This window comes from Pseudovirgaria hyperparasitica, assembly GCF_010093815.1.
Source record: "Pseudovirgaria hyperparasitica strain CBS 121739 unplaced genomic scaffold EJ05scaffold_10, whole genome shotgun sequence".
Lineage (NCBI taxonomy): Eukaryota > Fungi > Ascomycota > Dothideomycetes > Acrospermales > Acrospermaceae > Pseudovirgaria > Pseudovirgaria hyperparasitica.
In genome coordinates this window covers 717675-732642 of record NW_022985558.1, presented here as the reverse complement: position 1 = coordinate 732642, position 14968 = coordinate 717675, and the positions used below count along the sequence as shown (strand labels likewise).

The following is a 14968-nucleotide window of genomic DNA, read 5'->3' as shown; positions in this document are numbered from 1 at the left end:
CAAGCTCTTCCAGTCGAGGTATGGTTGCTCTCAAAAGGGTACACCGAGAAAAAGTCGAACTACCCATGACATACGTGTCTGTGATACTAGACTTCCCGTCGCCGTACAACAAGACTGGTTTCTGATGGCTTTTTGGACAATGATGATGATAGAGCCGGTTCAACTGCTTAGTAGTAATGTTAAATTGTTGAAAAAGCAACGCAGCCAAACACGGCTGCCCGCATGTATGCGTTTCTCGGGCTGGATGGTTGCAGGTTGGGGAAACCATCTAAAGTCCGTCACTGGACAACTGTGAGTCCGAGTGGCTGACGGGCCCCCGCTACGGAGCTTCACTGCTTTATCGATTGTCGAAATTTCGTTGAGTAGTACACAGTGGTACTCGATCTAGTCAGTTGTCAGCCTACTGATGATGTAATTGCTCTCATAACAGTGTCGCTCATGAATGTCTAGACGTAGCCGTCCCGCCCACAAACGCAATCTACCTATGAACCATGGCACGGCCTCTGAAAACGGCTGAAATCAATAGTGACTCTGGGAGGAGTTTCCAGAGTTCCAAAACGTGCGACAAGAAGCCGTCTGGGAGGAACGGAGCTGGTACTGACCCGCATCTGCAGTTACGAAACTGTGCTACCGCCAAGATGCAGGGCGTAGCGGAAGCGCGTGCAGGCAAAGGCCGAAAGCATGAGTATAGACAAACTCTCGAGATACGGCTTTGATGTCAAGAGCAGAGGGCTTTGGTTAGGACGTGGATGAGAAGTGACCCGTTCAATTACTGATCCCACAAACCCAATACTACTCATCTTCGCCTTCGTCACTTCCGCTGTCCCATCCTTCTTCGTATTCTTCGCAAAGAGTCTTCAATCCATCTGAGACGGCCTCTCGTTCGTCCACACTGACATACCTCCGCACCGTGCGTTCCATTTGACGGATCTGTGTTGCAACGGCCGATGATGTCGTTAGTGCGGTATGTATGGCTAGTCTGTGATCGGACTGGACCCCAAATATAGTCGGAAAGCTCGTAAGTTGAGGATAGGTCAAGGGCGAGTGATACCTAGTTGAGTCAGCAATGGGTACACTTGAATTGACAATGGTTTGGGCGGTCCAAGAGTTGAAATCCACGGACGCTTGCTGAACACACCTTTCCACGACAGGTCCACTCCATCTCTCTTCGCCCTCAGTCCTCTCTTCACCCAAACCCCAATTACCACGGACAACTTCTACTCTCCCGAAGACATGTTCACTCTGGCTGGCCGAACTGTGCGTATTTCCTATGTTTCCCATGTCTTTCGAGAACATGTCCACATCCAACTTTTTAGGCTCCTCATATTCATCGGCGGCGATCATATGTCCATTTGCCATACGATAATCGCTCTTATCACCAGTCATTATGATTTGATCACTCTCTGCGTCTTGGATACTCATTTCCAGCTTTGCGACATTGCGATTGCCGCCACTATTTGTGATTTCTTCCATGTCTTGAAACATTCCACGACGTGTGTTTGACGCAGGACGTAAGCGGGATGAGAACGCAGCAGTCTCCAGTGCGGTAGCCTGTAATGCAGACACATGCCATGCTGAACCAGGGTCGTATGTCAAGTAGGACGGTGATCGAAGTGGCTGCGATGTCAGTGGAACGTATAGGGACGCATGCATAGCCAAAGCACATAAAGCCAGCGTCTCGTTCAGGAGCGATAGTAGTCTCGACTCTCTACTTTGCTCCTTGGGCTCGATGTATTTCTCCACACCCCACACCCAGACTCCCTTTCCTCCCCCCATCTCGTCCTTCCACCTTTCAACCCATGCTCCAGCAAACCCACCCCACGCGTCATCAGCACCGGTTATAATCTGTACGCCCTGTAGATTGTCGCATTCTTCAACCCACCACCGCACGTCTCTTTCGAAGAGATCGCCGTCACCTGCCGGGTCCGCGATATCAAGGTCGTGGTAAAACTCTGCGCCTGCACGAAAGGACTTAAGTGGGTTCAGATGCGACACAGTGGGTATGACGGCGCGTGGCAAAGGCATGATAGACCTGGGATGGAAGTACGTATGCGATAGATCGGTGAAGTAGCGTGGTGGCTGTCCACATAGTAAACTGGGTAATGGTCCGTGTGGATGCGACAAGCTGTCGATGTACGGATGTGTGGATATTGGAGGCCCAGTATGGATAGTTGAAGAATTTGGCCAAATGCCGCCCGAAGTGTCGAATTCTTCGACATACTCTCCTTCAGCCTTCTTGAGGGCGCCAAAGTTCTCCTTGAGGTCATAGATGAGGGCCCGCGGGTTGTAGGTTTCGGAGCCATTCGGAGCTCGACCGGCACGGAAATGTATGTCATGGTCGACTAGAGAGATTTCTTCATTTGCGTACGTAAAGTACTTCTCCTATGCGAAATTAGATCATTCTGGGTTTGTCCGAAGAACGGGAGAACATGCCCCGCGGCAGAGGAAACATATGGGATATGTTCAACCATGACAATCTGAAGGCTGCAGTAGGATTTCAAAGCTGACAAAAGGAAGAGTGAAGGATCATGAGAATAAATGAATACAAAGACATAGACAGCATACTTGCGTGTTCCAGAAATGAGTCCCGACATAATTGGCTTGCGTTCCCAGTTGCACTGTGAGAATCTCGTGCATTTGGACTCAAGTTGTATCCCAGCTTGTGTGATAAGATAATGTGATCGTGCTGATCCTTCTCTTCTCGATTTGATTTAGAAGAGTACACAGATTCTTGAATCTGAAATATACAGCCCAACATTCAGACCTTTATGGACGGCTATTCTATTGTGTCAGTGATCATCCAAGTCTCTAGATGCAAGTCACGATCTTCGAGGGGTTCAGAGTGCGAAATGAAGGCTAACTAGGGTTGAAGTGTATTCGAGGTATCCGCGCGCAGAAGTGAATGCAGTGGGGTCCGAGCTTGTACACGGTCACGTGAATATGATGTTAACATCTTCTTATATCTTGAATTTCGATTACTTGAAATCATACATATCAAATATTGATCGATGCATTAACCAGGGCTTGAAGTTCTCCTGAGGTAGCTCCTAAACCAATGGCTAGCTGCATATCATCGCTCAACGAAAAGTAATTCCAATCATAATCGACATCTTCGAGGGAGTGCGGCGCATCGTGTCTTCCAACCAGACACTTGACTTTGCGTGCTTCAAGGCCAGGCGCAGTCTTTATATTTGATGGAACCTGAGTACTGTCATCGTGCGCATGTGCAGAGATGCGTTGCGGAGACAAATCCACTGGAGTGAACTTTGCATTTCTCAGCTCTTGGGTGCCAACAACAAAGGAGAAACGACGTCCAGCTTTCGTCATATCGTGCATCCACTTCTGGGCTCCTGGGTCTTGACAAAGAGATCTAAAGATGGTGCGGTCGTTCTCCAGTGTAGAACGTACCGAATCGTGAGCTTCGATCTTCATAAGACTGCCACTTAGGCTGTTACTACTGTGGCACACTCGTCGTGTAGCACCGCGCAGCGATGTAGAGGAGATCTGCGTCGGACTGTCGGGAAACATGGCCGTGGCCGTGTATATTTTAGAGGTGGGTGAAATCGGTTCCTCAATTAGCTGCCCCAGGGGCGCGGACGGCAGCGGGTGTGTCAAGATGACAAGACCAGCGGTAGACATTGTAGAAACCGAAGTTGTAATGGAGAATTAGCAGAAGAATGTACTTATATGGCGTCTGCTTCAATTCCCCCGCCAGCTAATAACCCCACTTCTCGACTCGCGCGTCAAATGCATATGACCTCGATGCTGGTTTTCAAGCACTGGTAATAGGCATTATTGGAAATTGTCGCGTCAGTATCACACACATTCCTGATATTGATCAGAGGTCATGAGCAGCCTGAACAGATCATATGCCTCGGCGAGCATGAAATCCTAGATCCAAGAATGTCATTTTCCGTCTTCACGATGACTCACGACGGGAAAGTCATGGAGAAGTGACCGACGGTAAATTGCAGTATTGCAGATTCTGTGATAGCAGAAAAAATTATCAGATTCGATCTACTGATGTTGGGGGTTTGTTCCAGAGACATGTGCACAGGCATCATTCTTTCGGAAGCAATCCGTCATTTGAGTGGTCCGCATGACCAGTGTTTTTGTTATCTCGTATGTAGTGAGCATGGGAATACTTCTGATAAAGAATCAAATGTGAGAAGTGGACCGCCCAGAATCTATCCTGGAAACGAATGAGGGCAACTGTCGGGCAGCGGCTGTGGAATGAGCAAGAGCAAGGTAAACTGCAAACATGGTCGACTTACGCTGTAGGATCAAAACGAGGTTGACAAGGGCGAGCGCATTACACGCCAAGTATACTCGTTCACGAAACCATCAGGAATTAACAAACTCTTTGAAGCTGTCGTGGAAACGACGATGTGTTGAAAATGGCGAGTAATTAGGGTTACGGGACAAGGGTCAAAACTAAACTTTGACCTAAACTTCAGCCTTATTACGCTCAGGCACAATAACCCCTGAATGGTAATGACAGGCATTCCATCTATTATAGCATGTGATCGGATACCTAATTAATAGTGGATGGACAAATTTCGCACCCGCGTCGTCCGCGTCTGCGTCTAACCAACATCTCAGTCAGTAGTCACGCTAGGCTCTCGCCACCATCACTCCATTTTCTTGCGCGCCGGCTGCATGCTGTTTCCTTTCAAATCCCTACCTAGATACCCATTACCCATTTCCCATTGACCAAGTTCAATACCCTCACCTCTACTGCAATTTGATTCTTCGCCTGGTTTGCGTCACGTATTATCTAGCATCTCACTCTCCTTCGCCTCCCTCGCCATCATTGTCGAAGAGCGTCGCAATGCCCTCCGCAAACCTCCCTACCTTTCTACAGTCCGAAGTCGCATCGCGCAATACTAAGAATTCTTGTTACGTTACTATTGGCACCAAAGTATTTGATGTTACCGATTTCTTAAACGACCACCCCGGTGGTGCCGACCTTGTGCTCGAGTACGGTGGCAGAGATGTCAAGGCAATAATGGAAGATGAGGCCTCGCATACCCATTCGGAAGCTGCATATGAAGTCCTGGAAGATTGTCTGGTTGGTTTTGTGGCTACAGAAAAGGTGCTCAGTGCAGCTGCGAAAAGTCAGCACCCAGACGAAATAGTACCTCTTCCACCAACAGTTCAAGGGAAGAAGGAACCACAGGCGAATGGCATTGACAGCAGCCAAGCAACAAGACCAGTCTACGAAGCAACAGGTATGTCATCTGCAGATGATCTATCAAAAGAGACGGATTTTACGTCAGACTACAAAACACACAAGTTCATCGATTTGAGTCGGCCAATGTTTCCGCAAGTATGGTACGGCGGTTTCAGCAAAGAGTTCTACTTGCAACAAATACATCGGCCTCGTCATTACAAGGGTGGTCAATCAGCTCCTCTTTTCGGAAATTTTCTGGAGCCTCTCAGTAAAACTGCTTGGTGGATAGTTCCCACTGTCTGGGTTCCTCCAGTTGCTTACGGTACATACCTTGCCAGTCAGGGTATGGACAGCATTCTTCAGCTGGTCGCATACTGGCTGGTAGGCCTGGCGATCTGGACATTGGTTGAATATGGCCTCCATCGTTGTTTATTCCATGTCGACCATTACTTACCTGACAATCGTGTCGGTATCACCGCACATTTCCTACTTCACGGAATTCATCATTATCTTCCCATGGACAAGTATCGCCTGGTCATGCCTCCAACCCTGTTTATCGTGCTCGCTGCGCCGTTTTGGAAGCTCGCCCATGCTATCTTCTTCTACAGTTGGCACGCCGCCGTAGCGGTCTATTGTGGAGGTATATTTGGCTATATCTGCTATGATCTTACACACTACTTCCTCCACCACCGAAGGTACGTTCTTTCCTGATGGCTGATGATAACAATGTACTAATAAAGACTATAGCTTGCCCGCTCATTATCGAGAACTCAAGAAGTACCACCTTCAACATCACTTCGCTGACTATGAGAATGGGTTCGGAGTGACCAGTCGTTTCTGGGACCGCATCTTCAAGACCGAACTAGCTATCCCACCGCCCAAAATTGTCAAGACCTCTTAGTTTCCAGGCATGGGTCATCCTTGGATGTTTCTTTAAAAGCATGTATGACGAGTACGGGTTTGGCTCATCACGATGAATGAAACGTTTTAGACCTTGCATTAGTTTTGTGTATGTTAGGCATACTGCTCAGGAGTCGCGTGCCAACCGGGGAGCTGGCGGATATGCTATAATACGCTCCCATTAATTCATAATAATAAACTACATTCACTCGAAGTTCACCTTCACCGCTCTCCACATCTCTCGTGCTATGGCAAAGGATTGAGAGTGACACAAAGATGCCTTGTATCGTGGCCTGAGGCCCCAAACTCTCAGCCGACATAATTCCGGCAACATAACCTAATGCGTGGCCCTATATCTCTCACCCACATTTACGTGAGAGTACTGTTAGTAGACATGATTAATAGATATAATTCGAACATTTACTATACTATCCTAACATCTTCTACTACTGAATCAATTTACTAGACTAATATTTTATGTGATTTTCAAGAGAATGGAGGTTATAGTGGTCACCCTCCACTACGCTTATGTGGCCGGAATTATGTCGGCTGATAGCCCAAAGCACTGGTCATGGGTGCCCCACTCGGCTGTTCACCGGAAGATCTTGCCGCCGTCCCACTTGCGCCTAACTCACCGCCCACGCACTTCACCTTTACCTCTACCTTTACCTTTACCTTGTGCGTCCCTCGCACTTAAATATTACCCACCATTGTTTCCTTGTTCTTACAATCTCTCTTGCTTGTAACTCGTACAAGCAACCCAGATTCAGATTTCAGATCTAGGGTCACTTTATCGTGGCTTGACTTGATTTGCAAACACGGCAATATCCGCAAACAGGTAGCAAAAGGGTTCGATCGTCCGTATCCAGTCCCGTGGAACACTCTGACTTTGAGGAAAAGTGACGATCTCTTTCACGAAAACAGTTCTTCATCAACAGCAATGTCAGGACTCGACGTCGAAGCTCTTCTCGACTCCACGGCCAACGGCTTCCAGGACGCACCTGAGCCTGTCCTCGTACGCAACGATCGGAAAGATGACAGACATCATCGCGACCGCCGTTCCTCCAGAGACCGTGAGCGAGACTTCAAACGTCGCGATCGCTCTCGTGACCGCCGCCGACGCGACCATGACGATGTAGACATGACCAAGTCACCTCGCAGCGATCGAGGAAGCGCAAATGGCAGCCACAAAAGCCGTCATCGATCCCGCAGCCGTGACGATTCACGCCATCGTCGCCGCGAGAGACGTCGTTCTGACGCAAAAGACGATCGAGGTGACTACTACCGCGGTCCCGGACGTGCTCGCACACGCACTCGGTCCAAGTCCCCCGATAGTGACCGATACTATCGGCCCGGCGACCGCCGCCGTAGTGACAGAGAAGATCGGGAAGACAGAGTAGAGCGCAACGGACGTGGTCGAGGTGGTCGCCGCCGCTCGCCTACCCCTCGCCGCCGCACGAAGTCCCCCACGCCCCAGCCAACCGAAGACGAGCGTGATCGTCGCACGGTTTTCGTACAACAGCTAGCAGCTCGTCTCCGCACGAAGGAATTGATTGCATTCTTTGAGAAGGTTGGTCCTGTTAAAGAAGCACAGATCGTCAAGGATAGAGTCAGCGGACGCTCCAAAGGGTAAGTCGCAATATTCCTTTATGTCGCCTCCACTAACTCTTCTGAAAGTGTTGGCTACGTCGAATTCAAGGAAGAAGATTCTGTAGCTTTGGCTATTCAGCTTACTGGACAGAAACTCCTAGGCATTCCCATCATTGCACAGCTCACCGAAGCTGAGAAGAACCGACAGGCCCGCACTACCGAATCGGGTAGCACAGCTACAAACGGTGTTCCTTTCCACCGCCTATACGTGGGCAACATTCACTTTAGCATCACTGAAGAGGATCTACAGGAAGTCTTCGAACCTTTTGGCGAGCTCGAGTTTGTTCAACTCCAGAAGGAAGACCAAGGCCGAAGCAGAGGCTATGGTTTCGTTCAGTAAGTCACTCACAAGCCTCACCTCTGTGGGATGTATTGTTAATGTTTGCAGGTTTCGCGATCCGACCCAAGCCAAGGAAGCTCTTGAGCATTTGAATGGCTTTGAGATTGCTGGCCGCCCTATCCGCGTCGGTTTGGGCAATGATAAGTTTACTCCCGAATCTACGCAAAACTTGCTGCAGAAATTCAATGGCCTTAGTCAACCGAGCTTCCAGGGCTCCGATTTCTCCGGTCGTGGCGGCCGTGGTGCTCACGCCGGAGGAGCGGGTGGCAGTTTTGATCGTGCTGGAGGTCGCGATACCGACAAAGGCACTGGCGGTGCAAGCGCTCTCGATGATACTGATGTGGCTGGCGTAAACTTCAACAACTTTAGCAGAGATGCCTTGATGCGAAAACTTGCCCGTACTGACGATTCGACTGAGACTCACGGTAAAGAGGAACGGGCCAAACTTGCTAAGCCTCGAACAGAAACTCGCCCAACGCCTGTCAATGTCAGCCAGGCTAGTCGTTGCGTTCTTCTGAAGAATTGCTTCGATCCTGCAGAGTAAGTCGTTGCCCTTTCGGTCTAAGTCAAGTGTCTCGTGGAATAAGCTGTCAGAGCACAGCTTGTTTCATGGACGGTCAAAGCTTGACCTGACCGACTCATGATAAACATCTGCTAACTTTGCCCAGGGAAGAAAGTGATGGCTGGGTCCAGGAGCTCGAAGATGAAGTGCGCAAAGAGTGCAACGACAAGTACGGCACTGTTGTGCACATCGCTGTTGACCCAAATACACAGGGTGACATTTACATCAAATTCGACAAGATCTCCGGTGGCGAAAATGCCATCCGCGGCCTCAATGGTCGATTTTTCGGCGGCAAAACTATCTCGGCCCAGCCTGTCGTTGACGCCGTATACAGCTCGCTCTTTGCGCGCACCCGGGCACTCTAATCGACTCTAGGAAATTTCTTGGCTTATCTTTCGACCACTAAGACACTCTTGGGATCTTACTTGATACCTAGGAACGAAAACCAGTATGTGAAGTTTCATATCTTCACGGATATCTGATGGACTGCTACGTCTCTAGGCACTTCGCACCTGTCCAGTATAGGTCATATACTTGTTTAGCCTTTTGCGACTACCCGACGATAATTGTCTGGCGTTATAAGAAGGCTTGCGTTCAGCTGAATTAACTTACCGGTTCTTACCATAGCCAAGAATATAATCGTGCATTTTCATGTACCTTTCCCCATGCCGAGATGAACAATTTGTGATGGAAACAATTTGCCGCCAGTTCCCACTCCGCGAACTTCCCGTGCTACTAAGTGTTAACTCTACATGTATGAGTACGATTCTAACTTCACTCCACTCGTTGTGCTCAACGGCCGTGCGCCTGCCGTTCCACATTCGATGACCACCGTCTTGGCGGAGGTGAAATGAACCCGTGCGTTCCAAACAAGTCACATTGTATCGAGCGAAGTGACTTTACCTTATCCTAGACTCTTCCCATTCATTCACGATAATAAAGCTTCATACAGCTAATGCTGAACTTTCAGTCGCTTGTCTGAAGTCACCACCCATCAACCGTTCAGTGAAAGGGCCAGCAAGTAAAGTAAGTTCTTGGTCGATCCTTGAAGAGGAGTTAACTCGCTCTTTTGCCTGCGAATTTGCACTTAACGCTCACGCAGGATGTCTCTTCCTCTGCACGGGAGCATCCCAAGCCAGCTTCCTCGCGGTCTTCAGCGCAGGCTCATCATTGTTGACTTGCCTCAGAGTATGCAGTTCAAGGAGACCGAACGATCCTGCTATCCTGATGATCTTTTTCACGGAATCGACCCGAAAATTGTCCATCGCGACTATCGCAAAGCTGACCGTCCTCGATTTGCCGTTCCTGGATATGCTGGGAAAGAACATCACTTAGATCGAACCAGGAATTGCGCAATCGAAATCGCGAATGCTTCAGATTCTACATGCCGTGGATACGGCAGTCTAACCACGCATGCTGGAGACTTTGTAAGCCAATCCTACATGACTGAAAGTCAGTATCCATCTATCCAGATATCCATTAATCGCGACGTCGATGCAAATGGCCAAGTACTACGGAAGCTGTATGGTCGAAAATCAAAACATAATGTGGATGATTCACGACCACGTCAAGTTCACTTCCGCATCTTTGCATCGCAGCTAGCCGAATTTGGCGGCACAGCTGCTATCTCAATCAACGAAGGACATACAGGGAAAGAAGAGATGCTCCGATGTATCAGCGCGGACTCAGCGGAGAATACCAGTCTCCGTATGGAAGTTGTCGATATAGCTTCAAGTGGCAGACTGTGGATGACGCAGGTGGCGATGGACCCTCACTACAAACCCACAGCACGTCATAACTGGTTGGGTATTGAGCAGGAGGAGCTTGACGGTCTGGTCGATAAGTTCAACAAGGACCCAACACAGCTCTCATGCCCTGACCATCTCATCGCCGAACTCGCAAAGGGTGTAGCTTCGATCCGTCTTTACACGTTCATGCTAGCTCCTGCCAGACTCTTCACGTACGGTATGGTGTGGTACAAGCTACGCGATCATATGTATGCAATCTGCCAAATGGCCAAGATGGTCGGCAACTGTTGGTTTTACCGAATGCTTTCACCTGGCCCTTCTGGAGACCTACGCAATAGGATGCTCTCAGCGCCATGGCCTCGTTGGATTACAGTACAATGGAGTGTAGACATGGTAAATGGGCAGCCTGTTAACCCGCAGCCGTGGCGTCGTGCACCATTTGGCATGTCGAGCATCTGGCCTGATCTCGAGACGCAGACGGTTATGGGAATAGTGTTCGAGAAAGGCATGACTGCTGCACAACCCGTACTGTATGACCCGCGCGAAAACGGTATGGTTGTCGCAAGGTCTGCCATGTTCGGAAGTCGGGTCAATAAAGAAAGAGGAGGCATGGCAAGGCTCACGAAGCAGCCTTAGGAGGTGACACCAGCTGCATAAAGGATTGAGCCACATACCAATGAAGTCCAGAGACGATGAACTTCACTCAGGGTCTATAATCGGAACATATCGTAGATGAATTAATGTTACACTACTGTGAAATGGCTAACATTATTGCAAGCTACGTCTCCGTGTACAAACTACTTTTGAAATGACATGAGAAGTCAAAACTTGACTTTAGAAGCACCGCATACGGCGCATTTTCTTTCATTGACGTGATATTATACCATGAAATCATGTTTTGTGGGCATCAACATACTTACTATGCCCATCACCTCACATCACATAGAGCAAACATGTTGGACGTACTGCCATGGTCCTTCGAATTTTGGCAATGTAAGATTATTCACGAAGGCAGTCTTATGCTATTCCTTTGGCGACAGTTCAGAAGTGCTTGTCAGGTTTATCTATAAAGTTTATTGAGGGTACTTCCTAAGAACGTGGAAGCTCATATGGTTGGCGTAGATGGTATGTGTGAGAGGCTTGGACAGGCTTTGCTTGCGTTGGTAGTGAACATCAATCAACTCTTCCTGGCACCACGTCATTTTCTGGGCGAAACTTTCCAAGTCATCAATTCGTACGCTGTCAGCGACAAACTTACAAGAGCGCCATACATTGTCTTCTTAGCCCTAACTGACGTGGATAGAGAAGCTATGGGCTAAAGCCCCGGCTTTTTGCCTCAAACAACACTCTAGCACTTTTTGTAAACCACCATAACTCCAAGAAGCAAGAAGAATCACGAGGCGAATGTCTCAGCAGCAGATATTTCAAGACTCCTGTTTGCCTGACTACTTGTCACATACCACAAACGTGCGTGCAAATGCAATGAGAAGACACGTTGTGCCGATCTGAGACCTTCTTGCAAACAGGATATTGCCATTCATTCTCAGACATTTGGCTGGAATGTCTCTATATGCCAACAATGCCACAGCCGCACAATGATATATGAATGTTTCCCAAGAGCTCTTCTTTTTGTTTGTACCTCTCTCATCACCAACCATCACTATCAACTCCTTCGAGGCTACTTCCTGTACAGAGTATAGCTGAACTCCATACGAATACAAAACAGAAACAACCAAGTCATTATGTCAGACAAACACTCATCCGCAACCCAAGCCTCTAATTCGTCGAGCTTGAAGCAGCCGGAGGCGAAGCAGCCAGAATCGAAGGAGTCAGAGTCTAAGCAGCCAGAGTCGAAGAAGCCAGATTCTAAGCAGCCGGTCTGGGAGCAGGAACCACTAACCGTCCGGGAAGAACGCGAACTTTCGATAAAGGAATACCAGCGGGAGAAGAAAGAAGAAAAGAGAGAACAGAAGGAGATAGATCAACTTCGTGGTGACTGGAAATAGGTCCTCAGAAAGGGTCTAGGAGGACTTATTCCAGACGAGCGGTAAGAAATGACGCCATAGCTGCGAGAAGGGGTCATGACGATGCCAGATGCTGGACAACGGATCACTTTTCGAAGTCTTGGTTGTGGGGAGCCATAGGTGTGAAAAGGGAGGACTAAATCAGCTTTGTAATGTGCGTGAGATCTTCGCTTGGGTCGAAGACTTTGCTGCTAGGCGCCTACACTAGTAATTAAAGCTCTCCATGGAATTATGACGTACCGGTGAATCTGTACTGGGAAGTGAATTAGGTAATTGTGTTAACGGGGACGCAATACACTAATCTGTTTGGACGTGTTCACAGCAGGCAGCTCTTTTGCAAATCGTAGTGTCTGAGAGTGACACGTAGAGTCAGAATCTTTGAATTAAACCCTATTATAAACAATTTACTTTGTTGATATTTCAGTCAACGGCACTGCATGGCGTAAAAGTCACCAACGCGTTCCCGCAGCAGTGGGAACCCGGTTCGATTCCGGACTCTGCACTTTCTTTTTGTTTTAATTTTTGCTGTCTTGATGTCGGGGTTAAGGTTGGAGCTTTTGACCAGTTTTTTCTTGGAAATGGGAGATGTGCCAACTCCTTATCCATGACAGCAGCGAACTTTTATAGCGTCTTACTATACTTATAAGGTTTTATAGGTATCTAGGATGACACCCATAGTATGGACTATTTATTCATACGGAATACAAATAGGATAGCCAATAGATCTAACTATAGCTTAGTATTACGTTCGATAGTTCTCTAAGGTAGAGAGCTCCTCATACGTAAACATAGAGCTTGCTCTCTATATTCAAGCCCCTTGGCATCTATCCTGGAATGGTTTATTTCACGATACACCTTGTGTGGCAGAAATTCCCGAGTGCACGTCATTCTTAGCAACAATGATCGTGCCTGTGCGATGATCAATGATGTCTAACATGTCCTGGCCGAGGATATCGACTCGAGGGGTAAACTATCGTGAACACGGAGACCCTCAAGAGGAAGATAAAGCTATGGTGTAGCTTTCAGCCCTTTGATACTATGTGCGCCCTGACTCTGGAATGGCTGAATCTGAAGCAAATCAGAATTGTTATCAAAATGGTGAACGAAAGACGCCCCGGTAAACGCCAACTGGAACACCATGCAAGATTACATCTTCAGTGTCATTTCGTCTACCTTCCCTCGGCATGAATCTGCATGATTCTCAAGAAGCTCATGACCGCCATGACCGCCCACATCTCACCCAGCTCGCCCCTCTCCGCGCTCCCCAGAAACTTGAACTTTGCCAACTGGGTCAGGCTCATCTTCCCCGGCCACGCCGCCGCTGCAACGACCTCTCCGTTGCTCGAGCTTGAGGTAACCTCATCAGAGTCTAGACGAACGAGTTTGAACCCGTACTTCCATGCCTCGAGCTCTTTCACCTCAGCACCTTTACTGCCCCTCCACTCGAATCTTTCATCGCGTGTCCCTTTTTCGGAGGCGACTGGCATTGTGAACTCGAACCTACACGCCGGGAAGCCGATTTTCATTCGCAGTTGCACTTTCTCCGCGTCACTACTATGATTCTCGTCATCGTCCGACCCATCGTGTTGTTCGCCGGAACCCTTTGCTGGAAGCTCAATCATGCTATGCTTGCCTAACACCCCTGAGTATCGCACGATGCCAAGCTTGGCACTGTTCTTGTCAAAGCGCTCGTAGAGCGTGAGGAGAGGTTTGCCCAAGATGCCCCAGTTGATCGCAATGCCCATCAGGGGTTCCAAATCAGGGGAAAAGGAGTCACCGGGGGTGATGTAGTATGCGAAAGGGAGAAAGGCTTTCTTGAAAGAGATTGTGAAAGTGGAGGGAAAAGGTCCGACTGCTGAAGTGGTAGTATTGGAGGTATCGTCAACGAGAGTTTCTACTATAGACTCGTTGTCGATAATGGATTCGGTGTCGACGAATGGATCTTTGTGTATGGAAGACATCTTTACGAAAGAGGCTTGGGGGAAAATTTGTAGTGTGGATTTGCGTACGGTGTCTTTCACGTTGCTATCAATCAAACTTGAGACTTCGCCTGAAGATGCAGCTTTATGGGATCCAGCAACGTCGGTAGCCTTTATATGTTTCCATCGTTGCGTAGATCCTTACTTACACTATGATGTAGTTGGCGTGGCTGTACTCGAGCATGTCTACTAGGATGCTATACGCGTATAGGCGACATCTGCCAAGATCCTGCAATGCAGCCAATAGTCGTTCGTTATATAGACCCACATCTGACTCAGAGATCCGTGCGTAGACTCAGCCTTAGAAACCAACCCCACTGTGGTGGCTGCCTCGTGGATATTGACTGTATGTAATGCAAAAAAGGAGCAAAGCATGCAAGGCGTGCAGCAACCAACCTCCTGAAATTTGATGAACATGCGAGCAAATGTAATTAATAATGACAAAATTAAAGAAAACAAGACTGAATGATTATTCAGAAAAGCAAAAGATATGCGGTGAACCGGGATTGAACCGGTGACCTTCAGATAAACTAGGCTGAAGTGCGGCTTCAGTCTGACGCTCTCCCAACTGAGCTATCCCCGCAACTTGTGA

At 48.4% G+C, this 14968-nt stretch overlaps 6 protein-coding genes and 1 non-coding gene across 7 annotated transcripts; 3 read left to right on the top strand and 4 right to left on the bottom strand.

The window, feature by feature from the left end:
• Nucleotides 1-754: 754 nt before the first annotated feature.
• Nucleotides 755-2872, bottom strand: EJ05DRAFT_50468 (tubulin nucleotide-binding domain-like protein). Its single transcript, XM_033747608.1, has 3 exons — nucleotides 2566-2872; nucleotides 1139-2382; nucleotides 755-1051 (listed from the first exon to the last, which is right to left on the bottom strand). The coding sequence occupies exons 1-3, from the start codon at nucleotides 2635-2637 to the stop codon at nucleotides 793-795; spliced, it is 1575 nt and encodes a 524-aa protein (XP_033599448.1). The 5' UTR covers nucleotides 2638-2872; the 3' UTR covers nucleotides 755-792.
• A 40-nt stretch (nucleotides 2873-2912) lies between these two features.
• EJ05DRAFT_50455 (uncharacterized protein) lies at nucleotides 2913-3852 on the bottom strand. Its single transcript, XM_033747586.1, has one exon. It carries the CDS (start codon nucleotides 3637-3639, stop codon nucleotides 2995-2997), a length of 645 nt encoding a protein of 214 aa, XP_033599447.1. The 5' UTR covers nucleotides 3640-3852; the 3' UTR covers nucleotides 2913-2994.
• Nucleotides 3853-4582: 730 nt separating this feature from the next.
• Nucleotides 4583-6288, top strand: EJ05DRAFT_539087 (fatty acid hydroxylase). Its single transcript, XM_033749496.1, has 2 exons — nucleotides 4583-5868; nucleotides 5921-6288. Exons 1-2 carry the CDS (start codon nucleotides 4832-4834, stop codon nucleotides 6072-6074), a joined length of 1191 nt encoding a protein of 396 aa, XP_033599446.1. The 5' UTR covers nucleotides 4583-4831; the 3' UTR covers nucleotides 6075-6288.
• Nucleotides 6289-6799: 511 nt separating this feature from the next.
• Nucleotides 6800-9291, top strand: EJ05DRAFT_477213 (splicing factor, CC1-like protein). The gene is made up of 4 exons (XM_033744203.1): nucleotides 6800-7702; nucleotides 7751-8059; nucleotides 8112-8603; nucleotides 8732-9291. The coding sequence occupies exons 1-4, from the start codon at nucleotides 7014-7016 to the stop codon at nucleotides 8988-8990; spliced, it is 1749 nt and encodes a 582-aa protein (XP_033599445.1). The 5' UTR covers nucleotides 6800-7013; the 3' UTR covers nucleotides 8991-9291.
• A 437-nt stretch (nucleotides 9292-9728) lies between these two features.
• On the top strand, nucleotides 9729-12379 carry EJ05DRAFT_511743 (uncharacterized protein; the record flags this gene model as incomplete). The annotated part of the gene is made up of 2 exons (XM_033748262.1): nucleotides 9729-10939; nucleotides 12100-12379. 2 exons carry the CDS (start codon nucleotides 9729-9731, stop codon nucleotides 12377-12379), a joined length of 1491 nt encoding a protein of 496 aa, XP_033599444.1.
• Nucleotides 12380-13078: 699 nt separating this feature from the next.
• On the bottom strand, nucleotides 13079-14520 carry EJ05DRAFT_477212 (uncharacterized protein). Its single transcript, XM_033744202.1, has one exon. The coding sequence runs from the start codon at nucleotides 14356-14358 to the stop codon at nucleotides 13567-13569; it is 792 nt and encodes a 263-aa protein (XP_033599443.1). The 5' UTR covers nucleotides 14359-14520; the 3' UTR covers nucleotides 13079-13566.
• Nucleotides 14521-14867: 347 nt separating this feature from the next.
• EJ05DRAFT_t48 lies at nucleotides 14868-14959 on the bottom strand. Its single transcript has one exon. It is a non-coding gene; the product is annotated as a tRNA-Phe (tRNA).
• Nucleotides 14960-14968: the final 9 nt, after the last annotated feature.

Coding starts and splice junctions, on each gene's coding strand:
- EJ05DRAFT_50468 (XM_033747608.1), bottom strand. CDS start 2,637: ATGCACGAGATTCTCACAGTGCAACTGGGAACGCAAGCCAATTATGTC. Junction 2,383..2,565: donor CTCATTTCTGGAACACGCAA/GTATGCTGTCTA, acceptor AATTTCGCATAG/GAGAAGTACTTTACGTACGC. Junction 1,052..1,138: donor AGTGGACCTGTCGTGGAAAG/GTGTGTTCAGCA, acceptor TGACTCAACTAG/GTATCACTCGCCCTTGACCT.
- EJ05DRAFT_50455 (XM_033747586.1), bottom strand. CDS start 3,639: ATGTCTACCGCTGGTCTTGTCATCTTGACACACCCGCTGCCGTCCGCG.
- EJ05DRAFT_539087 (XM_033749496.1), top strand. CDS start 4,832: ATGCCCTCCGCAAACCTCCCTACCTTTCTACAGTCCGAAGTCGCATCG. Junction 5,869..5,920: donor TACTTCCTCCACCACCGAAG/GTACGTTCTTTC, acceptor TAAAGACTATAG/CTTGCCCGCTCATTATCGAG.
- EJ05DRAFT_477213 (XM_033744203.1), top strand. CDS start 7,014: ATGTCAGGACTCGACGTCGAAGCTCTTCTCGACTCCACGGCCAACGGC. Junction 7,703..7,750: donor GTCAGCGGACGCTCCAAAGG/GTAAGTCGCAAT, acceptor CTCTTCTGAAAG/TGTTGGCTACGTCGAATTCA. Junction 8,060..8,111: donor AGAGGCTATGGTTTCGTTCA/GTAAGTCACTCA, acceptor TAATGTTTGCAG/GTTTCGCGATCCGACCCAAG.
- EJ05DRAFT_477212 (XM_033744202.1), bottom strand. CDS start 14,358: ATGTCTTCCATACACAAAGATCCATTCGTCGACACCGAATCCATTATC.